This window comes from Myxocyprinus asiaticus, chromosome 31 (genome assembly GCF_019703515.2).
Source record: "Myxocyprinus asiaticus isolate MX2 ecotype Aquarium Trade chromosome 31, UBuf_Myxa_2, whole genome shotgun sequence".
Lineage (NCBI taxonomy): Eukaryota > Metazoa > Chordata > Actinopteri > Cypriniformes > Catostomidae > Myxocyprinus > Myxocyprinus asiaticus.
In genome coordinates this window covers 5,850,595-5,869,253 of record NC_059374.1, presented here as the reverse complement: position 1 = coordinate 5,869,253, position 18,659 = coordinate 5,850,595, and the positions used below count along the sequence as shown (strand labels likewise).

General features: G+C 43.2%; 1 protein-coding gene across 3 annotated transcripts in view; it reads left to right on the top strand.

Annotated features, from left to right (window-relative positions):
- Nucleotides 1-18,659, top strand: part of LOC127422271 (beta-secretase 2-like) — a 56,191-nt gene that overhangs the window by 16,154 nt on the left and 21,378 nt on the right. For all 3 annotated transcript variants that reach the window (XR_007894148.1, XM_051665673.1, XM_051665671.1), the window contains exon 5: nt 8,155-8,289. Coding sequence is in view for 2 of the 3 variants with exons in the window: in XM_051665673.1 (XP_051521633.1) it covers nt 8,155-8,289 (135 nt within the window). In the remaining variant the exon portion in view is untranslated. The remainder of the gene's footprint in view (nt 1-8,154; nt 8,290-18,659) is intronic.

The window sequence follows — 18,659 nt, the reverse complement described above, 5'->3', positions numbered from 1 at the left end:
CCGATTGTGTGTTATTCCTGATGCGGTCGTTACCTCTCAACTTCAGACGGTCACGATCGCTATCTTTTGTGTCTGGGCGCGACCCACACGGAGGCAGTGTTCGTGAATGGTTCATGTTCTCACTGCGAGAACATGACCAACCCCAGCGGCTCCCCGCCTCGGTCCTTCTACCTACGGTTTTGAGGCCAGCGCGGCTAGCACTGGGGGCGATTTGGGGACTCCAATGGGATCGCGTCCGCCAGGTATCCCCCCGTGGACCTACCATTCCCCATCACGCTCGTCTGCCCCAATCGGGCTTCCGGATGACATCCGCCGGCTCGTCTCATGGCTAGTTCGACCTCTTGTTCGGAGCCCGCGAAGCTGATGAGCTCTCGAGCGCAGCATCAGAGAGCGGGCTTGTCCAGTCAGATGCAGATGCCTCAGCTGGGCTCTCCCAGCGAGACCTGCAAGCATTCTCTGTCAGCGACTCTGTGCAAGGTCAGGGAGGATGAGGAGCAGGTCGTCCTGGTAGCACCCTACTGGCCCATCCAAATGTGGTTCTCGGACCTCACACTCCTCGCGACAGCCCCCCCGGCGAACTCCCCTGAGGAAGGACCTTCTTTCTCAGGGACGGGGCACCATCTGGCACCCACGACCAGACCTCTGGAATCTTCATGTCTGGCCCCTGGACGGGACATGGAAGACCTAAGCGGTCTACCACCCGTGGTGATAGACACGATCACTCAGGCTAGGGCCCCCTCTATGAGGCACCTGTATGCCTTTAAGTGGCGTCTGTTCGCTAAGTGGTGTTCTTCCCGACGGGAAGACCCGAGAGATGCGCAGTTGGATCTGTGCTTTCCTTCCTTCAGGAGAGGTTGGAAGGGAGGCTGTCCCCTTCCACCTTGAAGGTGTACGTTGCTGCTATAGCTGCACATCACGAAACAGTGGACGGTAAGTCCTTAAGCACAACCTGATCATCAGGTTCCTGAGGGGCGCCAGGAGGCTGAACCCCTCCAGACCGCGCCTCGTTCCCTCATGGGACCTCTCTGAAGTTCTTCAGGGTCTACAGAGAGCCCCCTTTGAGCCTTTTTAGTCAGCTGAGCTTAAGGCACTCTCCTTGAAGACTGCTCTCCTGACTGTGCTCACTTTCATCAAGAGGGTAGGAGACATGCAAGCGTTCTCTGTCAGCGAAACGTGCCTGGAGTTCGGTCCGGGCTACTCTCACGTGATCTTGAGACCCCGACCGGGCTATGTGCCCAAGGTTCCCACGACCCCTTTTAGGGACCAGGTGGTGAACCTGCGAGCGCTGCCCCAGGAGGAGGCAGACCCAGCCCTGTCGTTGCTGTGTCCGGTGCGCACTTTACGCATCTATTTGGATCGCACACAGAGCTTTAGGATCTCTGAGCAGCTCTTTGTCTGCTTTGGTGCACAGCGGAAAGGAAGCGATGTCTTCAAGCAGAGGATCGCCCACTGGCTCATTGACGCCATAGCTATAGCATATCACGCCCAGGACATGCTGCCCCTGGTAGGGCTATGAGCCCATTCTACCAGGGGTGTAGCGGCCTCCTGGGCCCTGGTCAGGGGTGCCTCTCTAACAGATATTTGCAGAGCAGTGGGCTGGGCAACACCAAACACCTTTGCAAGGTTCTACAACCTCCGGGTGGAACCGGTTTCATCCCAGGTAGTGGCATGCAATACAAGCGGATAAGCGCGGGATAGCCGGCCGGGTGTATCACTTGCACATAGTGCCTTTCACCTCCTCTGAGCTGAAGACGTGCACATTAATTCCCAGTAGTGTTCACAAACTATGTTCCCTGGTTGACTTCCTCCGAGCCCTGTGGCAGTCGAGTTTTCGGAGAGACTCGCTGCTGGCCCAGTACACGTGCTAACTAAGAGCCCTGTTCTGGGGTAGGTGCTCCGCATGTGGTGGTTCCCTGTAACCCCATGTGATGTATATCTTCCGCTAATTCGTTTCCCTGTTGGCAAACTGTGTCTTCCTTGGGCAGAGCCCCCTCTGCCACAGTCTCCATGTTTGTAGTAACTCCTCCCCCGTTGGGTAGGATCTACCATGAGACTCTCCACATGGTCGGCAAGATCATGTGACTTATTTTTCCACTTAAATATCCCCCCCTCTCTTTGGGCGAGGTGTGGTCTCCGCAGTGTCCTCCCGTTGGGAGGGACACCCCCCAACTAGACCTGGCAGCCCAGTGGATAATCCCCCTTGTTTTTTAGGGAGTGGAAAAAAAAAAGGGGAAAAGAGGCCACAACTGGGTTAGCCTGTCTCTATCTTTTGGGTAGTCGACTTGTCCCCAAAGGGCCGTTCGACACTCATAACTATGTTGGGGGAGGTTACGTGTCAGCCTGGTGCACTGGCTACGAGGCACACAGTCATTTGCCCGTCACACATCGCCAGTTCACGTAACACAGTTCAGCCAGTTGCGGCGTTTTGTATAGGGACCCTTAGTGTCACTACATCGACACAACGTCGAGTGAGTGACAGATAGGGAATGTCCTGGTTACTTGCGTAACTTCTGTTCCCTGATGGAGGGAACGAGATGTTGTGTCCCTCCTGCCACAACGCTGAACTACCCGCTGAAATGGCCGGACCTTGTCTTGGCTCCTCAGGATAAAACCTGAATGAGTGGTTGCATACCAGCTCCTTTTATACCCATATGTCCAGGGGAGTGGCATGCAAATACCACTCGCCAATTTTCATTGGCCTTTTATCAAAGACCAGAGGTGTTTCGGGCTCCCAAGAGTGACCCGTAGTGTCACTACATCGACACAACATCTTGTTCCCTCCATCAGGGAATGGAGGTTACGCAAGTAACCAGGACGTTTACCGCTTGCTTTGCTTAGGTGTTAATAGCACGATTTTAATTGTGCTGGGCAAGTAAAAATAGAAATTTGAGAATAAAGTGCAATCTATAACAAGCCAAATTTACATAGAAAGGAGGCGTGTTTGCATGGGAAAGAATGACAGTGATTTAAATTCTCAAGAAGCAGTGCTATTTCAGCACTGATTACACCTGCTTTAACTAGATTGCGGGTTGTTAGTGAATAAGAGGCGGGTTTTTGTGCTGAAATACCACGTATAAAAGTGGTGCAAATGTTTAGTGAATTTGCCCCTTAATATCTTGTCATTTTGCATGTTAATGTATATTGTTTTTGGATGTTTAGATATTTTTACTGGAAAACATGGCATAAATACGGAGGTAGAAATGATTTTTAGCAGTTTACGTTGGTGGTTCCATGCCAGAATAAGAAGCAGAGTGGACCAGACTTTGTCAAAAGAGAACAACAGTGCCCGGTACTTTCTCCTGTCCTGGTTCTAGAAGCATTTTCAGTAGCTGATCATCTCCTAACAACACCACATGTCAAGGTCTGGGTAGATTAGATGGTATGCAAACAATCAGTCCTCATAGTTAACGTGTTGAATGCAGGAGAGATGTGCAGGAGTAAAGACCTGAGCGACTTTGACAAGGGCCAAATTGTTATGGTCAGACGACTGGGTCAGAGCATCTCTGAAACGACAAGGCTTATGGGGTGCTCCCAGTCAGCAGTGGTGAGTACCTACCGACAGTGGTCCGAGGAGAGACAAACCATAAACGACATGGTGTTGGGCACCCAAGGCTCATCGATGCACGAGAGAAACGAAGGCTGTCCCCTCTGGTCGGAACCGACAGAAGGTCTACTGTGGCACAATTCACAGACAATTTTAATGATGGTTACGAGAGGAATATGCCACCTACCTAAACATCATGGCAGAACAGATACACCACATCATGGCAATGGTATTCCCTGATGACAGTGGCCTCTTTCAGCAGGATAATGCGCCCTGCCACACTGCAGACATTATTTGGGAATGGTTTTAGAAACAAAATGAAGAGTTCAAGTTGTTGTCCTGGCCTCCAAATTCCTCAGATCCTAAGCATCTGTGGGATGTGCTGGACCAACAAGTCCGATCCATGACGGCTCCACCTCGCAACATACAGGACTTGAAGGATCTGCTGCTAATGTCTTTGTGCCAGATACCATAGGACATCTTCAGGTGGGCCGGCGGGTCATCGCTGTTTTGGCGGCACGCAGAGGACCAACAGCATATTAGGCAGGCGGTCATTATGTTTTGGCTAATCAGTGTATAAGTAGTTTGAGATTGTAGGGAGACCGATTCAATTGCATCATTAGCAGTGTGTCATTAATGTGGCTGGTCATTGCTGGCCTAGTTTGTCGCCGTTTGTATGCCGTGACTCCCTTATTGGTGGATTTTCCCCCTTAGAATCATGGATAGTGTAGTTTTTCACCAGGAAATCTGCTATTAAAAACAATTTGAAGTTTCAAACACAAATTTAAAAAACGGGACTGATGGCTTCCGCAGAAGCATATACCATTGATTATCAACCTCGGAGCTCAGGGTAGGACTGTTTTTAAAGTTTATAAGCTATCGTTAATCAATTTAAACTCAAAATTAATGGGAAGTTTTTCTTCCAGAACCAGACTCTTGCGCTATATATTAAATATATAAAATCAGATACCCTGATCACAAGTGGTCACTGGAGAAGTAAATATCATGTCTAAACAGTGACCTTCCTTGGCTGACCATTTATGATAAGTGAAGAAAATGTATTTAATCCATACTGTATGAGTTGGTGCTGTAGGTATCACAGTCAGGCTTCCCATCCGTAAATCAGTTAAAAGCTCTCAAGGACAGATTGAGCATCTCTGCACTACTCAACAATCATAATAGCACAGTGCTTCTCACACGTACTATAGGGCAGCATGTGTCATTAGTGAGAAGCTAATTAAGCTAAAGAGTGCACGCCACTCCTGGCACATTCTGTTAGCAATACGGTAGCACTGGAAAAGGAGACGCAGTGTATCCTGCTGAGCAGAGCAGATGGAGACGCAGTGAGGACGGGTGTGTCCTGTGTCTAACATTGAACCACGTCCAAAGTCTTTCTGAAATATTTGACTAGCCTCTTAATTGGACGATATTAACAGAAGTCAAAGCGCCAGTTCTCAGTCAATATTTTTAGATTGTCTAAGGATGTGTTTTCAGTCTTTTTGCTTCATCCAATATTCCGATTTTTTTTCTTTACGTTGGATAGCATGTTTGAAAAGCACACAGAATTTGAGGTCAACTGATATTGCATTTTGTCTATACGATAACTAAGGTGGTGGAAGAGGTCGATAACTGTTTAATCGGCTAGGTTTTTTTTTCTTCTTTTCTTTAGGGATACCATCTATCAAAAACAACTTGAATCAACAATCAGTGATGGTTATATAAATAAATGTTCAATTACGTTCATTCAGTGTCTTTTCTACAACCTCATATTAATAATGCACTAATCCATAAACAGTGGTAGAATTTAGAAAGTCTTTGTATTTATATCCTATAGATTCACCAGTACTTTTACATTCATATGATGACTTTACCAGATATGAAGTTGGAGACGTGATGTATGTGCTGAGAGGGCACATTTCTGTATACTGTGCATGTCCTTGCTTCAAATTAGAACACTATGATTATCTAATCAAAATAACAAAATAGGCATTAACGTGAGGATATACTGTAAATGTGGATGAATATTGTCATTTTATTGAACATTTAGTCATTTAGCAGATGCTTTTATCCAAACTGACTTACAAATGAGGAACATAAGATATTTGTCATACAAAAGTCAACAATATCTACAGTATCGCATAGTATCTAGAGTAGTATAGAAGCTAGCGCAGCAGAAGGAGACAGACAAGGAAAGTTTATATATATATATATATATATATATATATATATATATATATATAATGTTTTTAATTAAATAATTATAGTAAGTGCCATTAGTATGGACTAGTTAAGTGCTCACAGAAGAGATGTGTTTTCAGCTGTTTCCTTAATGTTGAGATGGTTTCAGCATATTGGGTGGAGGTTGGAAACTCATTCCAACACAGAGGAACAGATAAAGTGAATGATCGTGAAATGGACTTTGTGCCTCGTTACGATGGGACCACCAGGCGCCGCTCATTCATTGGCCGCAGAGAACAAGTAGTGACATGGAGGAGTAAGTTGAAGAGGGTGCTATTCCATTTGCTGTCCTGAAGGCCAGAATCAAAGCCTTGAATTTAATACTGACAGCTACAGGTATGCAGTGGAGTGAAATCAAGAGGGGGATGACGTGAGCCCTCTTTGGTTGATTGAAGACCAGACACGTTGCTATATTCTGGACCATCTGCAGTGGCTTAATTGTGCTAGCTGGGAGGCCAGACATCAGAGCGTTGCAGTAGTCCAGTCCAGTTTTGAAATGACTAGAGCTTGGACCAGGAGCTGCGCAGCATTTTCAGACAGGAAAGGTCTGATTTTCCTGATGTTGTATAGTGCGAACCTGCAATACCGGGCAGTCGATGAGATGTGGGCTGTGAAAATAAGCTGGTCATCAACCACCACTCCCAGGTTCTGGGATGTCCTGGTTGGCATTAATGTAAGTGACAGAACGGCACACCCCTTCCTTTGATCATCATCGCCCTGCTTCTTCAGAGGGCTGTTCTTCAGCCAGGCCCACAACTGGAGAGGGCAGGAGAGAAGAGGGACTATCCCCGTTTGGCAGAGAATAATGATGATCACCTAATGTTAATACAGCCTCATCACTGCTGCCTTTAAATGCAGAGGGAGTCTCTCCTCGAGAGGCTGAACTAGTCCCCTGTGCATGCACGCTGGCGTCCTCACACGTCCAGAAATGGAGCAGGTAGGGTTTTGGCACAAATTATATGTGTCTTCGACCCGCTCCTCGAAAATTCTCAGCATAAGTTAGATATCTCGCTGAGGATTGAAGCATGCATCATGGCCTCCATCCCCCTCACCCACCATGTGCCCATCCAGGGAAGCCGAGCCGCTCAGTGAAAGCCGCCGCCCCTCGTGCCCTGGACCTAAGAGGGGAGCACATTCGGACGCTGTACCATGCCCTTTTTACCTTGACCTTACTCTCTTGTCACTATCCTGTCATAACATAACCCCAATGCACTGCAAGGACTCCTCTTTTTTTGGACACTAATTCCCCTTTATACACTTTATTTTCCCCTTTTAAGAGGCCTGACTCTATACCCACTGTAGCTCACCCCGCCACATGTAGTAAAACCAAGATGAATGGTGAGGTTGAGGTCAACAGATGGGTTGGCTGGGATCAAAAGGAGTTCTGTCTTAGCAAGGTTGAGCTGAAGGTGGTGTTCCTTCTTTCAGGCTGAGATTTCTGAAAGGCAGGCAGAGATATACTAGCTGAGACGGTGGGGTCATCAGACTGAAACAACAGGTAGAGCTGCTTCCCATCTGCGTAGCAATGGTAGGATAAGCCATGTGCCTTATTGATCAATCCAAGTGATGTTGCGTAGATTGAGAATAGGAGGGGTCCAAGCACTGATCCCTGAGGAACTCCAGTGTCAATCTGGTGTGCCTTAGACACCTCTCCTCGCCAGGAGACCTTGAAGGATTTGCCAGTGAGGTATGACTTAAAACATCCAAGCACATTTTCTGTGATGCCCAGGTCGGAGATGGTGGACAAGAGGATCTGGTTGTTCACTGTGTTAAAAGCAGTAGTCTGGTTAAGGAAAATGAAGACAGATGATTTGGAATTAGCTCTCAACAGTCACAGGGTTTCAGCTACTGACAAGAGGGCAGTCTCTGTTGTTTGTTCTTTTTTGAAGCCAGACTAATGTCTGTTGAGTAGGTTGTTCTGTGAAAGAAAATAAGACAATTGGTTGAATACAACATTGTCAATGAAGATTTAAACACAACAAATCACCATAAGTGTCAGTGATTATTTATATTTCACCTCTAGATGCTGCGAGTCATACAACAGAACCCTCCAATTCTGCCCAGGAGAAGAAAAAAAACGATCTGTTCCAAAAGTAGCTATCAGCACCAATTAATTTGCAAAAACAAAATATCGCTTGACCTCTACGAGCAATATACTTAATCCGCTTTTAAATATATTTGCCCATATCTGAAATGGGTTCAGATTTTGTATTTTATTTACTTTAATTAATTTTCATGCTTTATTATTTTATTTTATGGGTTCAGATCTGGTGAATGTTTGTACAATAGGGATTGGGATTTTCTTACTGTATAGAAAATAAAGTTGATATGCTTGAATAATTTTACAAATTGATTTTGTTGTGCTGTTTCAGATCATGGGAGGGATTGAACCAACTCTGTACCAGGGTTCAGTGTGGTACACCCCAGTCCTAGAAGAGTGGTACTACCAGGTGGAAGTCTTGAAGCTTGAAGTTGGAGACCAAAATTTAAACCTGGACTGCAAAGAGGTACACAACACTGTCCATTTACATATTACAAATAAAAGAATATGCTTTTCAATTAATTTCACTATACAGTGTTCCCAAAAATTATTTATTAGATAACAAAATATCAAACTCAAATGATGCTAGAGCTTTTCTCAGAACTGTCAGAGTTTTTTTTTTTTTTTTTTTTGCCATTTTGTAGCTTTAAACCAACTGGTCCTAAATCGAATTTTTGTAGATATATGAAGTCAGTTTTCCTCAGGTTCATACAGGTGTCCTAGCAGAGTAAGCACAGTTGTAGTTTATCACATTATCTATGGACATATTCCTGAAAGTGTCCAAATACATTTTTGTCTTAGTTTTGAATGAGATGTAATATTTTATTATTTAAATATTATTAAGTTCTTACAGCGAAATGTTTGGCTTGATGGGTAAGCTTGTGCTATCTTTAAAATAAATGGCACTTGTTTTGTTTTTATTAGATTTTTGAAAAACTAATTCGACAATAGTTATGATTGAAGTTCAGTCATGAAACTTTTGATGGCGTAAGCTGATAGGTCCTTTGAACATCTGTTAGTCAATCAACTAGCATAATCTCTCTTTGCCTAACATTTAAATTGCTCAGTTGTTTGCAGATAAACGGTTTTCACTGCAGCGAGCCACAAGAGTTTTTTTTTTTCTCTGAAACCCTCCTCCTCCCCAGCATCATCTGTCCAGATCTGCTCAGTGGGATTGTACAGTAGCCCTAAAAAGTATTTGGACACTTAGGCTGTGCTCAAAAATATATTAATTCCATTTCATTTAAGAACAAAATATGAAACCAAATGGCATTTATTTTAAAGAAAGATGGCATGAGAACTCTTTAAGCAAAACATTTAACAAACATAAGCTTGTCAGGTTTTAAGTGAAGACCGATGTTCTGTAGGGTTCTGAAAGGGCAGGACCTTAGTAGGACCTTAATTTTCTTTTCTGAAAAGTATTTTATTTTTTATTTTTTAATTCTATATTTCTTAAATACTTTTTTCACTGATTTCTGCAAGTTTGCCTCCACAAATCTTTGTAAATGAAATTTACAATTTCATCAGTGAAAACAAGCTCAACGACACCATTGTAAGAGAAACAGCCCCAGACCTTGATGTTTCCACCTCTGCTTGACAGCAGGGCTAAAACAAATAGTCGATTTTATCGACAATGTCGACAATAAAAAATAGTTGACAAAAATTGTCATTGTCGAATAGTCATTTGATCTCATTTAATGTAACATGAGATCATATAAAACACTAATGATGGTGCACAAGAGCAGCACTGCATCTCACGCCTGATTGAGGAGAGGATAAAAACACAGCTCCCAGTCCAGATGCACTCTAAACTTTACAAACAGCTTCAGGTGATATAGATTGCAAAGTATGAGGGAATTATATAAAATAATAATAATAATAATAAGTCAATACAGAAGCACTCTCTGTCACATTATTATTGTGTTTTCTCCTTTGACTCTTATTTTGAAATGTATTATTGCCATCTTTGACATGTCTGGTTTTCTGTTTCCCTTCCTCATTGTTTTTAGCTGTGTCTCGTTTAACCTATCAGTCCTTGTGTATATTTAGTCCTCGTGTTTCTCTTGTTCCTTGTCGGTTCTTGTTTGTATGTAGTACTTTGATAGCCAAGCATACTGCTGTCATGTTTGTGTTACCGTCTTCTTCATATGATTCCTTCATAGTTGTATTTACTTCTGTTTGTTTATGATTAAAAGTTCTGCGTTTGGATCCTCACTCTCTCGCCTCTTCCCTACACAACGCTGACAGAAGAACCAACCTACAATATGGATCCAGAAGAAACTATTGAGAAACTCTCCCAAGGGTTCACTCCTGCAGCGGAGTACTGCTCCATTTTTTGGAAACTGGTCGCTCAACTGAACTGGCATAAGAGATCCCTCAGAACCATGCTCTGGTTAGGACTCAATGATCCTATGAGGAAGCTGGTCCCTTTGGACTGTGACTGCCAGTCTCTTCAGGATTTCATCACTGAAATCATAAGGCCTGACCTTCTGCTCTCTACTCCGGTGGTTCCGGAGACCCCCTCTATGGAGTCCCCTCTGCTCCTAGCTCCAGTGGTTCCGGAGACCCCCTCGACTGAGGCCCCTCTGCTCCTAGCTCTGGTGGTTCTGGAGACCCCTTCAGCAGAGGCCCCTCTGCTCTTAGCTCCGGTGGTTCCAGAGACCCCCTCGACTGAGGCCCCTCTGCTCCTAGCTCCGATGGTTCTGGAGACCCCCTTGACGGAGGCCCTTCCGCTTCCCGCTCCACCCGCTCTTCCTCCTACGGCTCCGCCCACTCCTCCTCCTGCGGCTCCGCCCGCTCCTCCTCCTGCAGCTCCGCCCGCTCCTCCTCCTGCGGCACCGCCCCCTGAACTTCCTGCTACTCTGCGTCTTGAGCCTCCTCCTTGAAATTGCACCCAGCTGAAGCACACTCATCCCTCGAGTGCACACGCTTGCTGCAGCTAGATTATAACATGATAGCTCGTGACTTATCGAATCATAATATATGTGCCACTGTGCATTCCTTTTTCTTTTTTTTCTCCCCTTTTTCTCCCCAATTTGGAATTCCCAATTCCCAATGCACTCTAAATCCTCGTGGTGGCGTTAGTGACTCGCCTCAATCTGGGTGGCAGAGGACAAATCTCAGTTGCCTCCACGTCTGAGACTGTCAACCTGCGCATCTTATCACGTGGCTTGTTGAGCGTGTTACCGTGGAGACATAGCACATGTGGAGGCTTGACGCCATCCACCGTGGCATCCACGCGCAACTCCACGTGCCCCACCGAGAGTGAACCACACTATAGCGACCACGAGAAGGTTACCCCATGTGACTCTACCATCCCTAGCAACTGGGACAGTTTGGTTGCTTAGGTGATCTGGCTGGAGTCACTCAGCATGCCCTGGATTTGAACCGCAAACTCCAGGGGTGGTAGTCAGCGTCTTTACTCGCTGAGCTACCCAGGCCCCCCTCACTGTGCATTTCTTATCGTGAAGAAAATTGGCAATATGCTGCTTTATTAATAACAGTGTTTGTTTTTTTGTGTGGATTTAAGTGAACAAAAAGATGAGAGGGTAGTCTTCGCCCATTTTACACTGCAACAAAGATTTGTTTTTGTTTTGGCTTGTTTTCCAATATAAATATCTATAACTCCTCTAAAACAATGTACATTTACTTTAGCAGCTATACTGCAGAAGAAAAAAAATGTAATATGATAATGCTGAATATAATATTAAAAATACAAATATTTTAAAATATCTAAAAATCCTTTAAAAAAAAGATGCATTCACCTGAGAAGCAGCATATAAGATATTTAGCGGCTAAGCACCGAAGGTGCTGGAACCCTATTTTATCCATTAGGATTTACTTATTATTATTTTTTTCTGCCCTAACAGCGAATGGGCAGCAAAGACAGTCCTAGAGACATCTAACTTGGCAGGATGGTCCCAAATCCCGACTGCTACTGAGGCGCATACACACACACACCCATCCGACTCTAGGTGGTGCTATAATAAGCACTTTTATGTTTTGTCTCAGAAACAAAATTATTTTTTCCTCTTCCTTGAGCCAAGCCCAACAAAACATATATCTCCGATTTCATTTCCGGCTATAAAATATTTCCGCCATTTTGACTTTTTTGAAAAACATACTTTTTCGAACTCCTCCTAGACCGTTTGTCTGATTGGCAGGAAATTTGGTAAACATCATGTACAGACCCTCCTGACAAAGAATTTTGATATGTCAAATCGTTCCGAAGATATTAGCGAAACAATTCTTTCGGTTGAACATGATTTTACTTTAGTTTAGCAAACTCCAAACGTAACCAAACTTGGTATATATAGTCAACAGAACATTTTGAAGTTGTACATTAAGTTTCATACAATTCTGCCACTAGGGGGCGCTACAAAAAAAAAAAAACTGTCATTACTTAGCAGCCATTTGAGCGACAAAGTTCAATTTAAATATGCATCTTCTTTGATTCAAGTGATAATATATTCTTAAAAAAATCAATTAGAAAAATCAACAAATATGGCTGCCAGCAGCCAATCAAATTTCAGCACCTATTAACTTGTATTGGGAATGGCCGACTGTTATAAAACTTTCTATACACAAGCAGGGTGTCTACACGAAGTATTTATTTGAAAAACCTACTTTTTCGAACTCGTCCCAGGCCATTTGTCCAGTTCACACCAAACTTAGTATACATCATCTACAAACTCTTCTGACAAAAAAATTGTTAATGGAATTTTGATATGTCAAAACATTCCGAAGATATAAGCAAATACGTTTTGGGGTATGGCCTTTAATGACTAATTAGCCTGTATCTTGTGAGTGCCATTTTCAAACTTAAAAAAACTTTGTACACATGGAGAAGAGAACACTCAGAGGTAACATGCCGAGTTTCATTAATTTTTTTTATGCTAGGGGATGCTATAACTTAAGAAAATCCTATTACTGCAACTGTGCTCAAAGCAGTTGAAATGTCACACCTTAATAGCTGTGTGCACAGCATCCATGGGATATTTTCTGTCAAATTTGATTATTTTGATAATAAACACCAGAAAAGTCTGATGACACATGCTAAATTTCACCTATTTCTTTTGTCAGCAACACATCAAAATTATTAGTTTATTCAACTATGAGAATTATAGATTCAGGATATTGTACCAATTTTGTCCACCAGAGAGAGCCACAGGACAAGAAATCCTTCTACAAAATTCCCTGCTTCGACATGCAGTCTGTCTACATTAGCGCATGTAAAAGTTTTGGTTTGCAAAGGTCTCCTGGCTTCTTGTTTATTTGTTAAGGAAACATCTGTTTTTCTTTATCTGGTCCTGCTGTGCATGAGTAATATTCATCACTATTTTAAATGCATTTTAGATAGTGTTAATGTTTAACTTGTTTAAAGATTTTACCTTTAGACATTTTTCCATGGAAATAAGTACGTAATACTTGTAATGCTTATAGACTCGACTGATTTCTCAGTTATTTATCATCAAAGGTGTTCATTCATCTTAACAAGTTTATTATTTGTTATCTGTAAACAAAAAGCTTAGTTAGCTTTTCAGTATTATAACCAGCGCACCTGCAGGTCTCCATGCAGAGCTGGACTCAAGATGGCGCCGAGTATGGCTGCTGCGTTGCGAGCTCTGACACAACATAGCAATGTTTTGTTTGTTTTGTTTACAATTCTTATGTTTTTTGTCTTGGATGTTGTCTGCCTTATTGTCTACGACAGACAAACACTTTTGGACATTGGTTCAGCAATCTCACACCGAAAACCGGACTTCACATTCCTCAATGCCGACCCGCTGTTTACAAACACGCAAGCGGAGCCCTTTGTCTGGGCAGCACGGCCGCGGAAACGCAGGAGGAAAAGGGGAAACAGAGCCGCCGTTCTCATCGGAGTAAGACGCCGTGCAAATCGACCCCCGCTACCCACTATTCTACTGGCAAATGTTCAGTCTCTGGATAACAAGCTCTGCGAGCTGAAAGCGCGGATCTCTTTCCAACGAGAGACGAGGGACTGCTGCATTATCTGCCTAACAGAAACTTGGATGTCTGTGGAGATTCCAGACTCAGCCATCGAACCCGCGGGGTTCTCCATGCACCGAGCGGACAGAGCGAAAGACCTCTCAGGTAAAGCTAGAGGAGGTGGTGTATGTTTTATGATCAACAAATCCTGGTGTGATCAGAGGAACGTACATTCCATCAAGTCTTTCTGTTCTCCTGATCTGGAATTTCTTATGCTTCTGTGTCGACCATTCTGGCTACCGAGGGAATTCACAGCGGTCATTATCACTGCTGTGTACATCCCCCCACAAGCCGACACAGACCGGGCACTCAAGGAACTGTATGGGAGAATAAGTGAGCAGGAAACCGCGCACCCTGAGGCCGCGCTCATTGTGACCGGGGACTTTAATAAAGCCAGTTTAAAATCAGTTGCACCAAAATATCACCAGCACATTAGTTTCAACACACGAGGGGACCGGGTTTTGGATCATTGCTACTCTCCGTTCCGGGATGGCTACAAATCCCTCCCCCGCCCACCATTTGGCAAATCGGACCACTCTTCCATTCTGCTTCTGCCTGCTTACAGGCAGAAACTGAAACAGGAAACACCCACCCTCAGAACGATCCAGTGCTGGTCGGACCAATCAGACTCTATGCTACAAGACTGTTTTGATCACACGGTCTGGGAGATGTTCCGGTCAGCCTCTGATGACGACATCGAGCTTTACGCTGATAGGGTAATGTGTTTCATCAGAACGTGCGTAGAGGAAGTGATTCCGACCAGAACTGTACGAATCTATCCGAATCAGAAGCCATGGATCAATAGCGATGTTCGCGCGGCACTTAATGTGCGGACCTCCGCTTTTAATTCCGGGAACGTGGAGGAGCATAAACAAGCCAGTTATGCCCTCCGAAAAACTATCAAAACAGCAAAACGCCAGTACAGGGACAAGATTGAAGGACAGTTTAACACTACCAACTCTAGAAGCATGTGGCAGGGAATTAACATCATCACGGACTTTAAAGGGAATAAAAACTCCGCCATGAACACCGCTGCCTCTCTACCGGATGAGCTAAATACTTTTTATGCTCGTTTCGAGGGAAATAACACCACCCTCGCGGAGAGAGCTCTCGTGGCTGAAGCTACAGAGGTCAGTTCACTCTCCGTCTCTATAGCGGATGTAACCCGATCCTTCCGACGGGTGAATATCCGCAAAGCCGCAGGCCCAGACGGCATTCCGGGCCGCGTCATCAGAGCGTGCGCGAACCAGCTGGCTGGTGTTTTTATGGACATTTTCAACCTTTCCCTCTCTTTGTCTGTAGTCCCCACATGCTTTAAAACATCCACCATTGTGCCTGTTCCAAAACAATCAAAAATAACTTGTTTTAATGACTGGCGTCCTGTTGCTCTGACCCCCATCATCAGCAAATGCTTTGAGAGACTAATCAGAGATTACATCTGCTCTGTCTTGCCACTCAATCTTGACCCGCTGCAATTTGCTTACCGCAACAACCGCTCCACTGATGATGCCATTGCATCTACAATACACACTGCTCTCTCCCACCTGGAAAAAAAGAACACTTATATGAGAATGTTGTTTGTAGACTACAGCTCAGCATTCAACACCATAGTGCCCTCCAAGCTAGATGAGAAACTCCGGGCTCTGGGCTTAAACAGCTCGCTGTGCAGCTGGATCCTGGACTTCCTGTCAAGCAGATGCCAGGTGGTTAGAATAGGCAGCAACATCTCCTCATCACTGATCCTCAACACTGTGTTCTCAGCCCACTACTGTATTCCTTGTACACACATGACTGTGTGGCAACACATAGCTCCAGTGCCATCATTAAGTTTGCTGATGACACGACGGTGGTAGGTCTGATCACTGACAATGATGAAACAGCCTACAGAGAGGAGGTGCACACTCTGACACACTGGTGTCAGGAGCACAACCTCTCCCTCAATGTCAGTAAGACAAAGGAGCTTGTGGTGGACTTCAGAAGAAAAGACAGAGAACACAGTCCCATCACCATCAATGGAGCACCAGTGGAGAGAGTCAGCAGCTTCAAGTTCCTGGGTGTCCACATCACTGAGGAACTCACATGGTCCGTCCACACTGAAATCGTTGTGAAGAAGGCTCATCAGCGCCTTTTCTTCCTGAGACGGCTGAGGAAGTTTGGAATGAACCGCCACATCCTCACACGGTTCTACACCTGCACTGTGGAGAGCATCCTGACTGGCTGTATCTCCGCCTGGTACGGCAATAGCACCGCCCACAACCGCAAAGCACTGCAAAGGGTGGTGCGAACTGCCAAACACATCATCGGAGGTGAGCTTCCCTCCCTCCAGGAAATATATACAAGGCGGTGTGTGAAAAAAGCTCGGAGGATCATCAGAGACTCCAGCCACCCGAGCCATGGGCTGTTCTCACTGCTACCATCAGGTAGGCGGTATCGCAGCATCAGGACCCGCACCAGCCGACTCCATGATAGCTTCTTCCCCCAAGCAATCAGACTTCTGAACTCTTGATCTCTCATGATCAATATACATCAGCACTGCACTTTATTACTCTTACTCTTATATCTCACACCGGACTGTCATAAATTATATTATTATTATATTATGTCTCTCTTAACAACTGACTATCAACCGACAGCCTGAATGTCAATACAGTACAATACTGTACATTCTATATATATATATACTTTTTTTTTTATTTTTTTTTTTTTATATATTTTAATTTTTAATTTTTATTGAATAATGTGTATCTATATAGTAAAAAACAAAAAAAACACAAAAACAAAAAAACAAAAACAAAAACAGCGTATTGTATACTGTACAGTGTATGTTATTATTTGTATATTGTTGAGTGTAATTATGTGTATAACAGATGTTTAAATTGTGTTGTGTTAATTTGATGTTATTGTAAATTGGTATATGTCTCATCACTGTCACGACTACTATGTTGATCGGAACTGCACCCAAGAATTTCACACACCATTGCACTTGTGTATATGGCTGTGTGACAATAAAGTGATTTGATTTGATTTGATTTGATTTGGGGAGAGCGCGACCCTGTAACCCAACACTGCATGTCAGTGAGGGACTCACTCGCTTTAATATGACTGCATTTTGCACTTATATAATATAATGTGTATACCATAAGTGTTAGCCTGCATGTGATGACACTTGACAATAAGTTACTCATGCTCAAAATAAAAACATCACAGTTAAAACATTAATTTGTCAAATTCACAACAACACAGCATAATGCAGCATTTGCTGACATTAATAAAATGTGCTATAAATGTTCCTTTGTCGATACATTCAGCTGTAACTACACAAACATCTCCTCAGAATTTACTGTATCAGCAGCATGGACTGGAATCATGAGGGTCTTGTGTCAAACGGCCCACACCAGAAAACAACTAGTTGCTTATTTGCCAAAGTTCCAAAGTTCATGGAAGAAATATATTCAGAAGTTATGTTTTAGGTCAACGAAATGAGGCAGCAATTTATTTTGTGCTGTCTGTGCGATTTTTCCAAGATGGCAAGCGCTCTCTCGCTTGCTGGTGTTTAGAGCCCCTTTCCCAGATTTATGTGCATCTAAACATTACATATGCGGAACATTGTAAGCTGTCACACACTACCGCCGCACTTTCAGTTTCAAAATAAAAGCCCCAGGTGAATGTGAAGTAAAAAATACGAAAATGATATTACTTGTATATAAAACAAATCTAATCCTCAAATCAATGTTGATAATTCAGTATTAAATTAGAATAATAAACTTGACTGGGTCCCACAGTCCCAGATGAGTATTATGCAATGTTCTAATGAGTTCCAAAAATTCATTTTTACACACATTGTTAATTTACAAAAAAAATGTTTAAGTAAAAATATGAAGATAAATGCTTTTTATTAGGCTACTATGTATTATTGTATGTAAAATATAAATATAAAAGTGCATATCAATGAAAGTGTTTAGATCTAATTGTCCCTTGTATTCATTTAGTGAAAAACTGGGGAAACGTGCCTTCATTATTTTTAAATAGATTTAGCCTTTTCAGAGGAAATACATAATTATCAAGATTGAATACCGTCAAGTTTCACGTTTCAAGTTTTATTGGTCACATACATAACCATACACAGTACGACATGTAGTGAAATTCTTGGTACGATTTTTCTCCCCACAGTTTGTGAAAAAATTTAATGCATGTTAAATTTGGACTCAACTGAAAATAAGGCATTTCTCCAAAAGCTTCTCTCTTTCTGTGCATGTTTTTTTTTTTTTTTTTTTTGCGAATTTCACCCTGGTTTTCATATTCTTTAAGCTAAACAATGATTTTCACCACATTACTCTCCCTCTGTACCCATACTCATTGATGCTGTTTCAAATGGTCTGCAGTCAGTTTCAAATGGTCAACTTCCATTGTGAAGTTGTATCTGGTAATACAACTTGTGTCTAGACTGTTTCTCTTGATTTTACTCACAATTATCCTGTCCAATCTGCTGGTTGTCTTTACTGTGGAATACAAAGATTAATTTTTTTTTTCTTCTGATTTTGGAATGACATTTAACAAACCTACCATCCTTAATTTATTCCAAGAGTTGTCATAACTGAAATATGGTTTAAGGCTGACTTTAGTGTCCAAATAATTTAGGGGGATATACTTGTTTTACTAACTGCTTACAGAAAATCAAAAATAAATCAAGTTCAACCAGAAAATCGAGCTCATTCTTTGAGATAGAGAGGGAGTTAGAGGAAAAACACAACTAATATTTGACTTTGTGAGGTCTGTAAAGCGTTGTGACTGGAATTGCTCCAAGGATGAGCTGAAATTGTAGCTTTA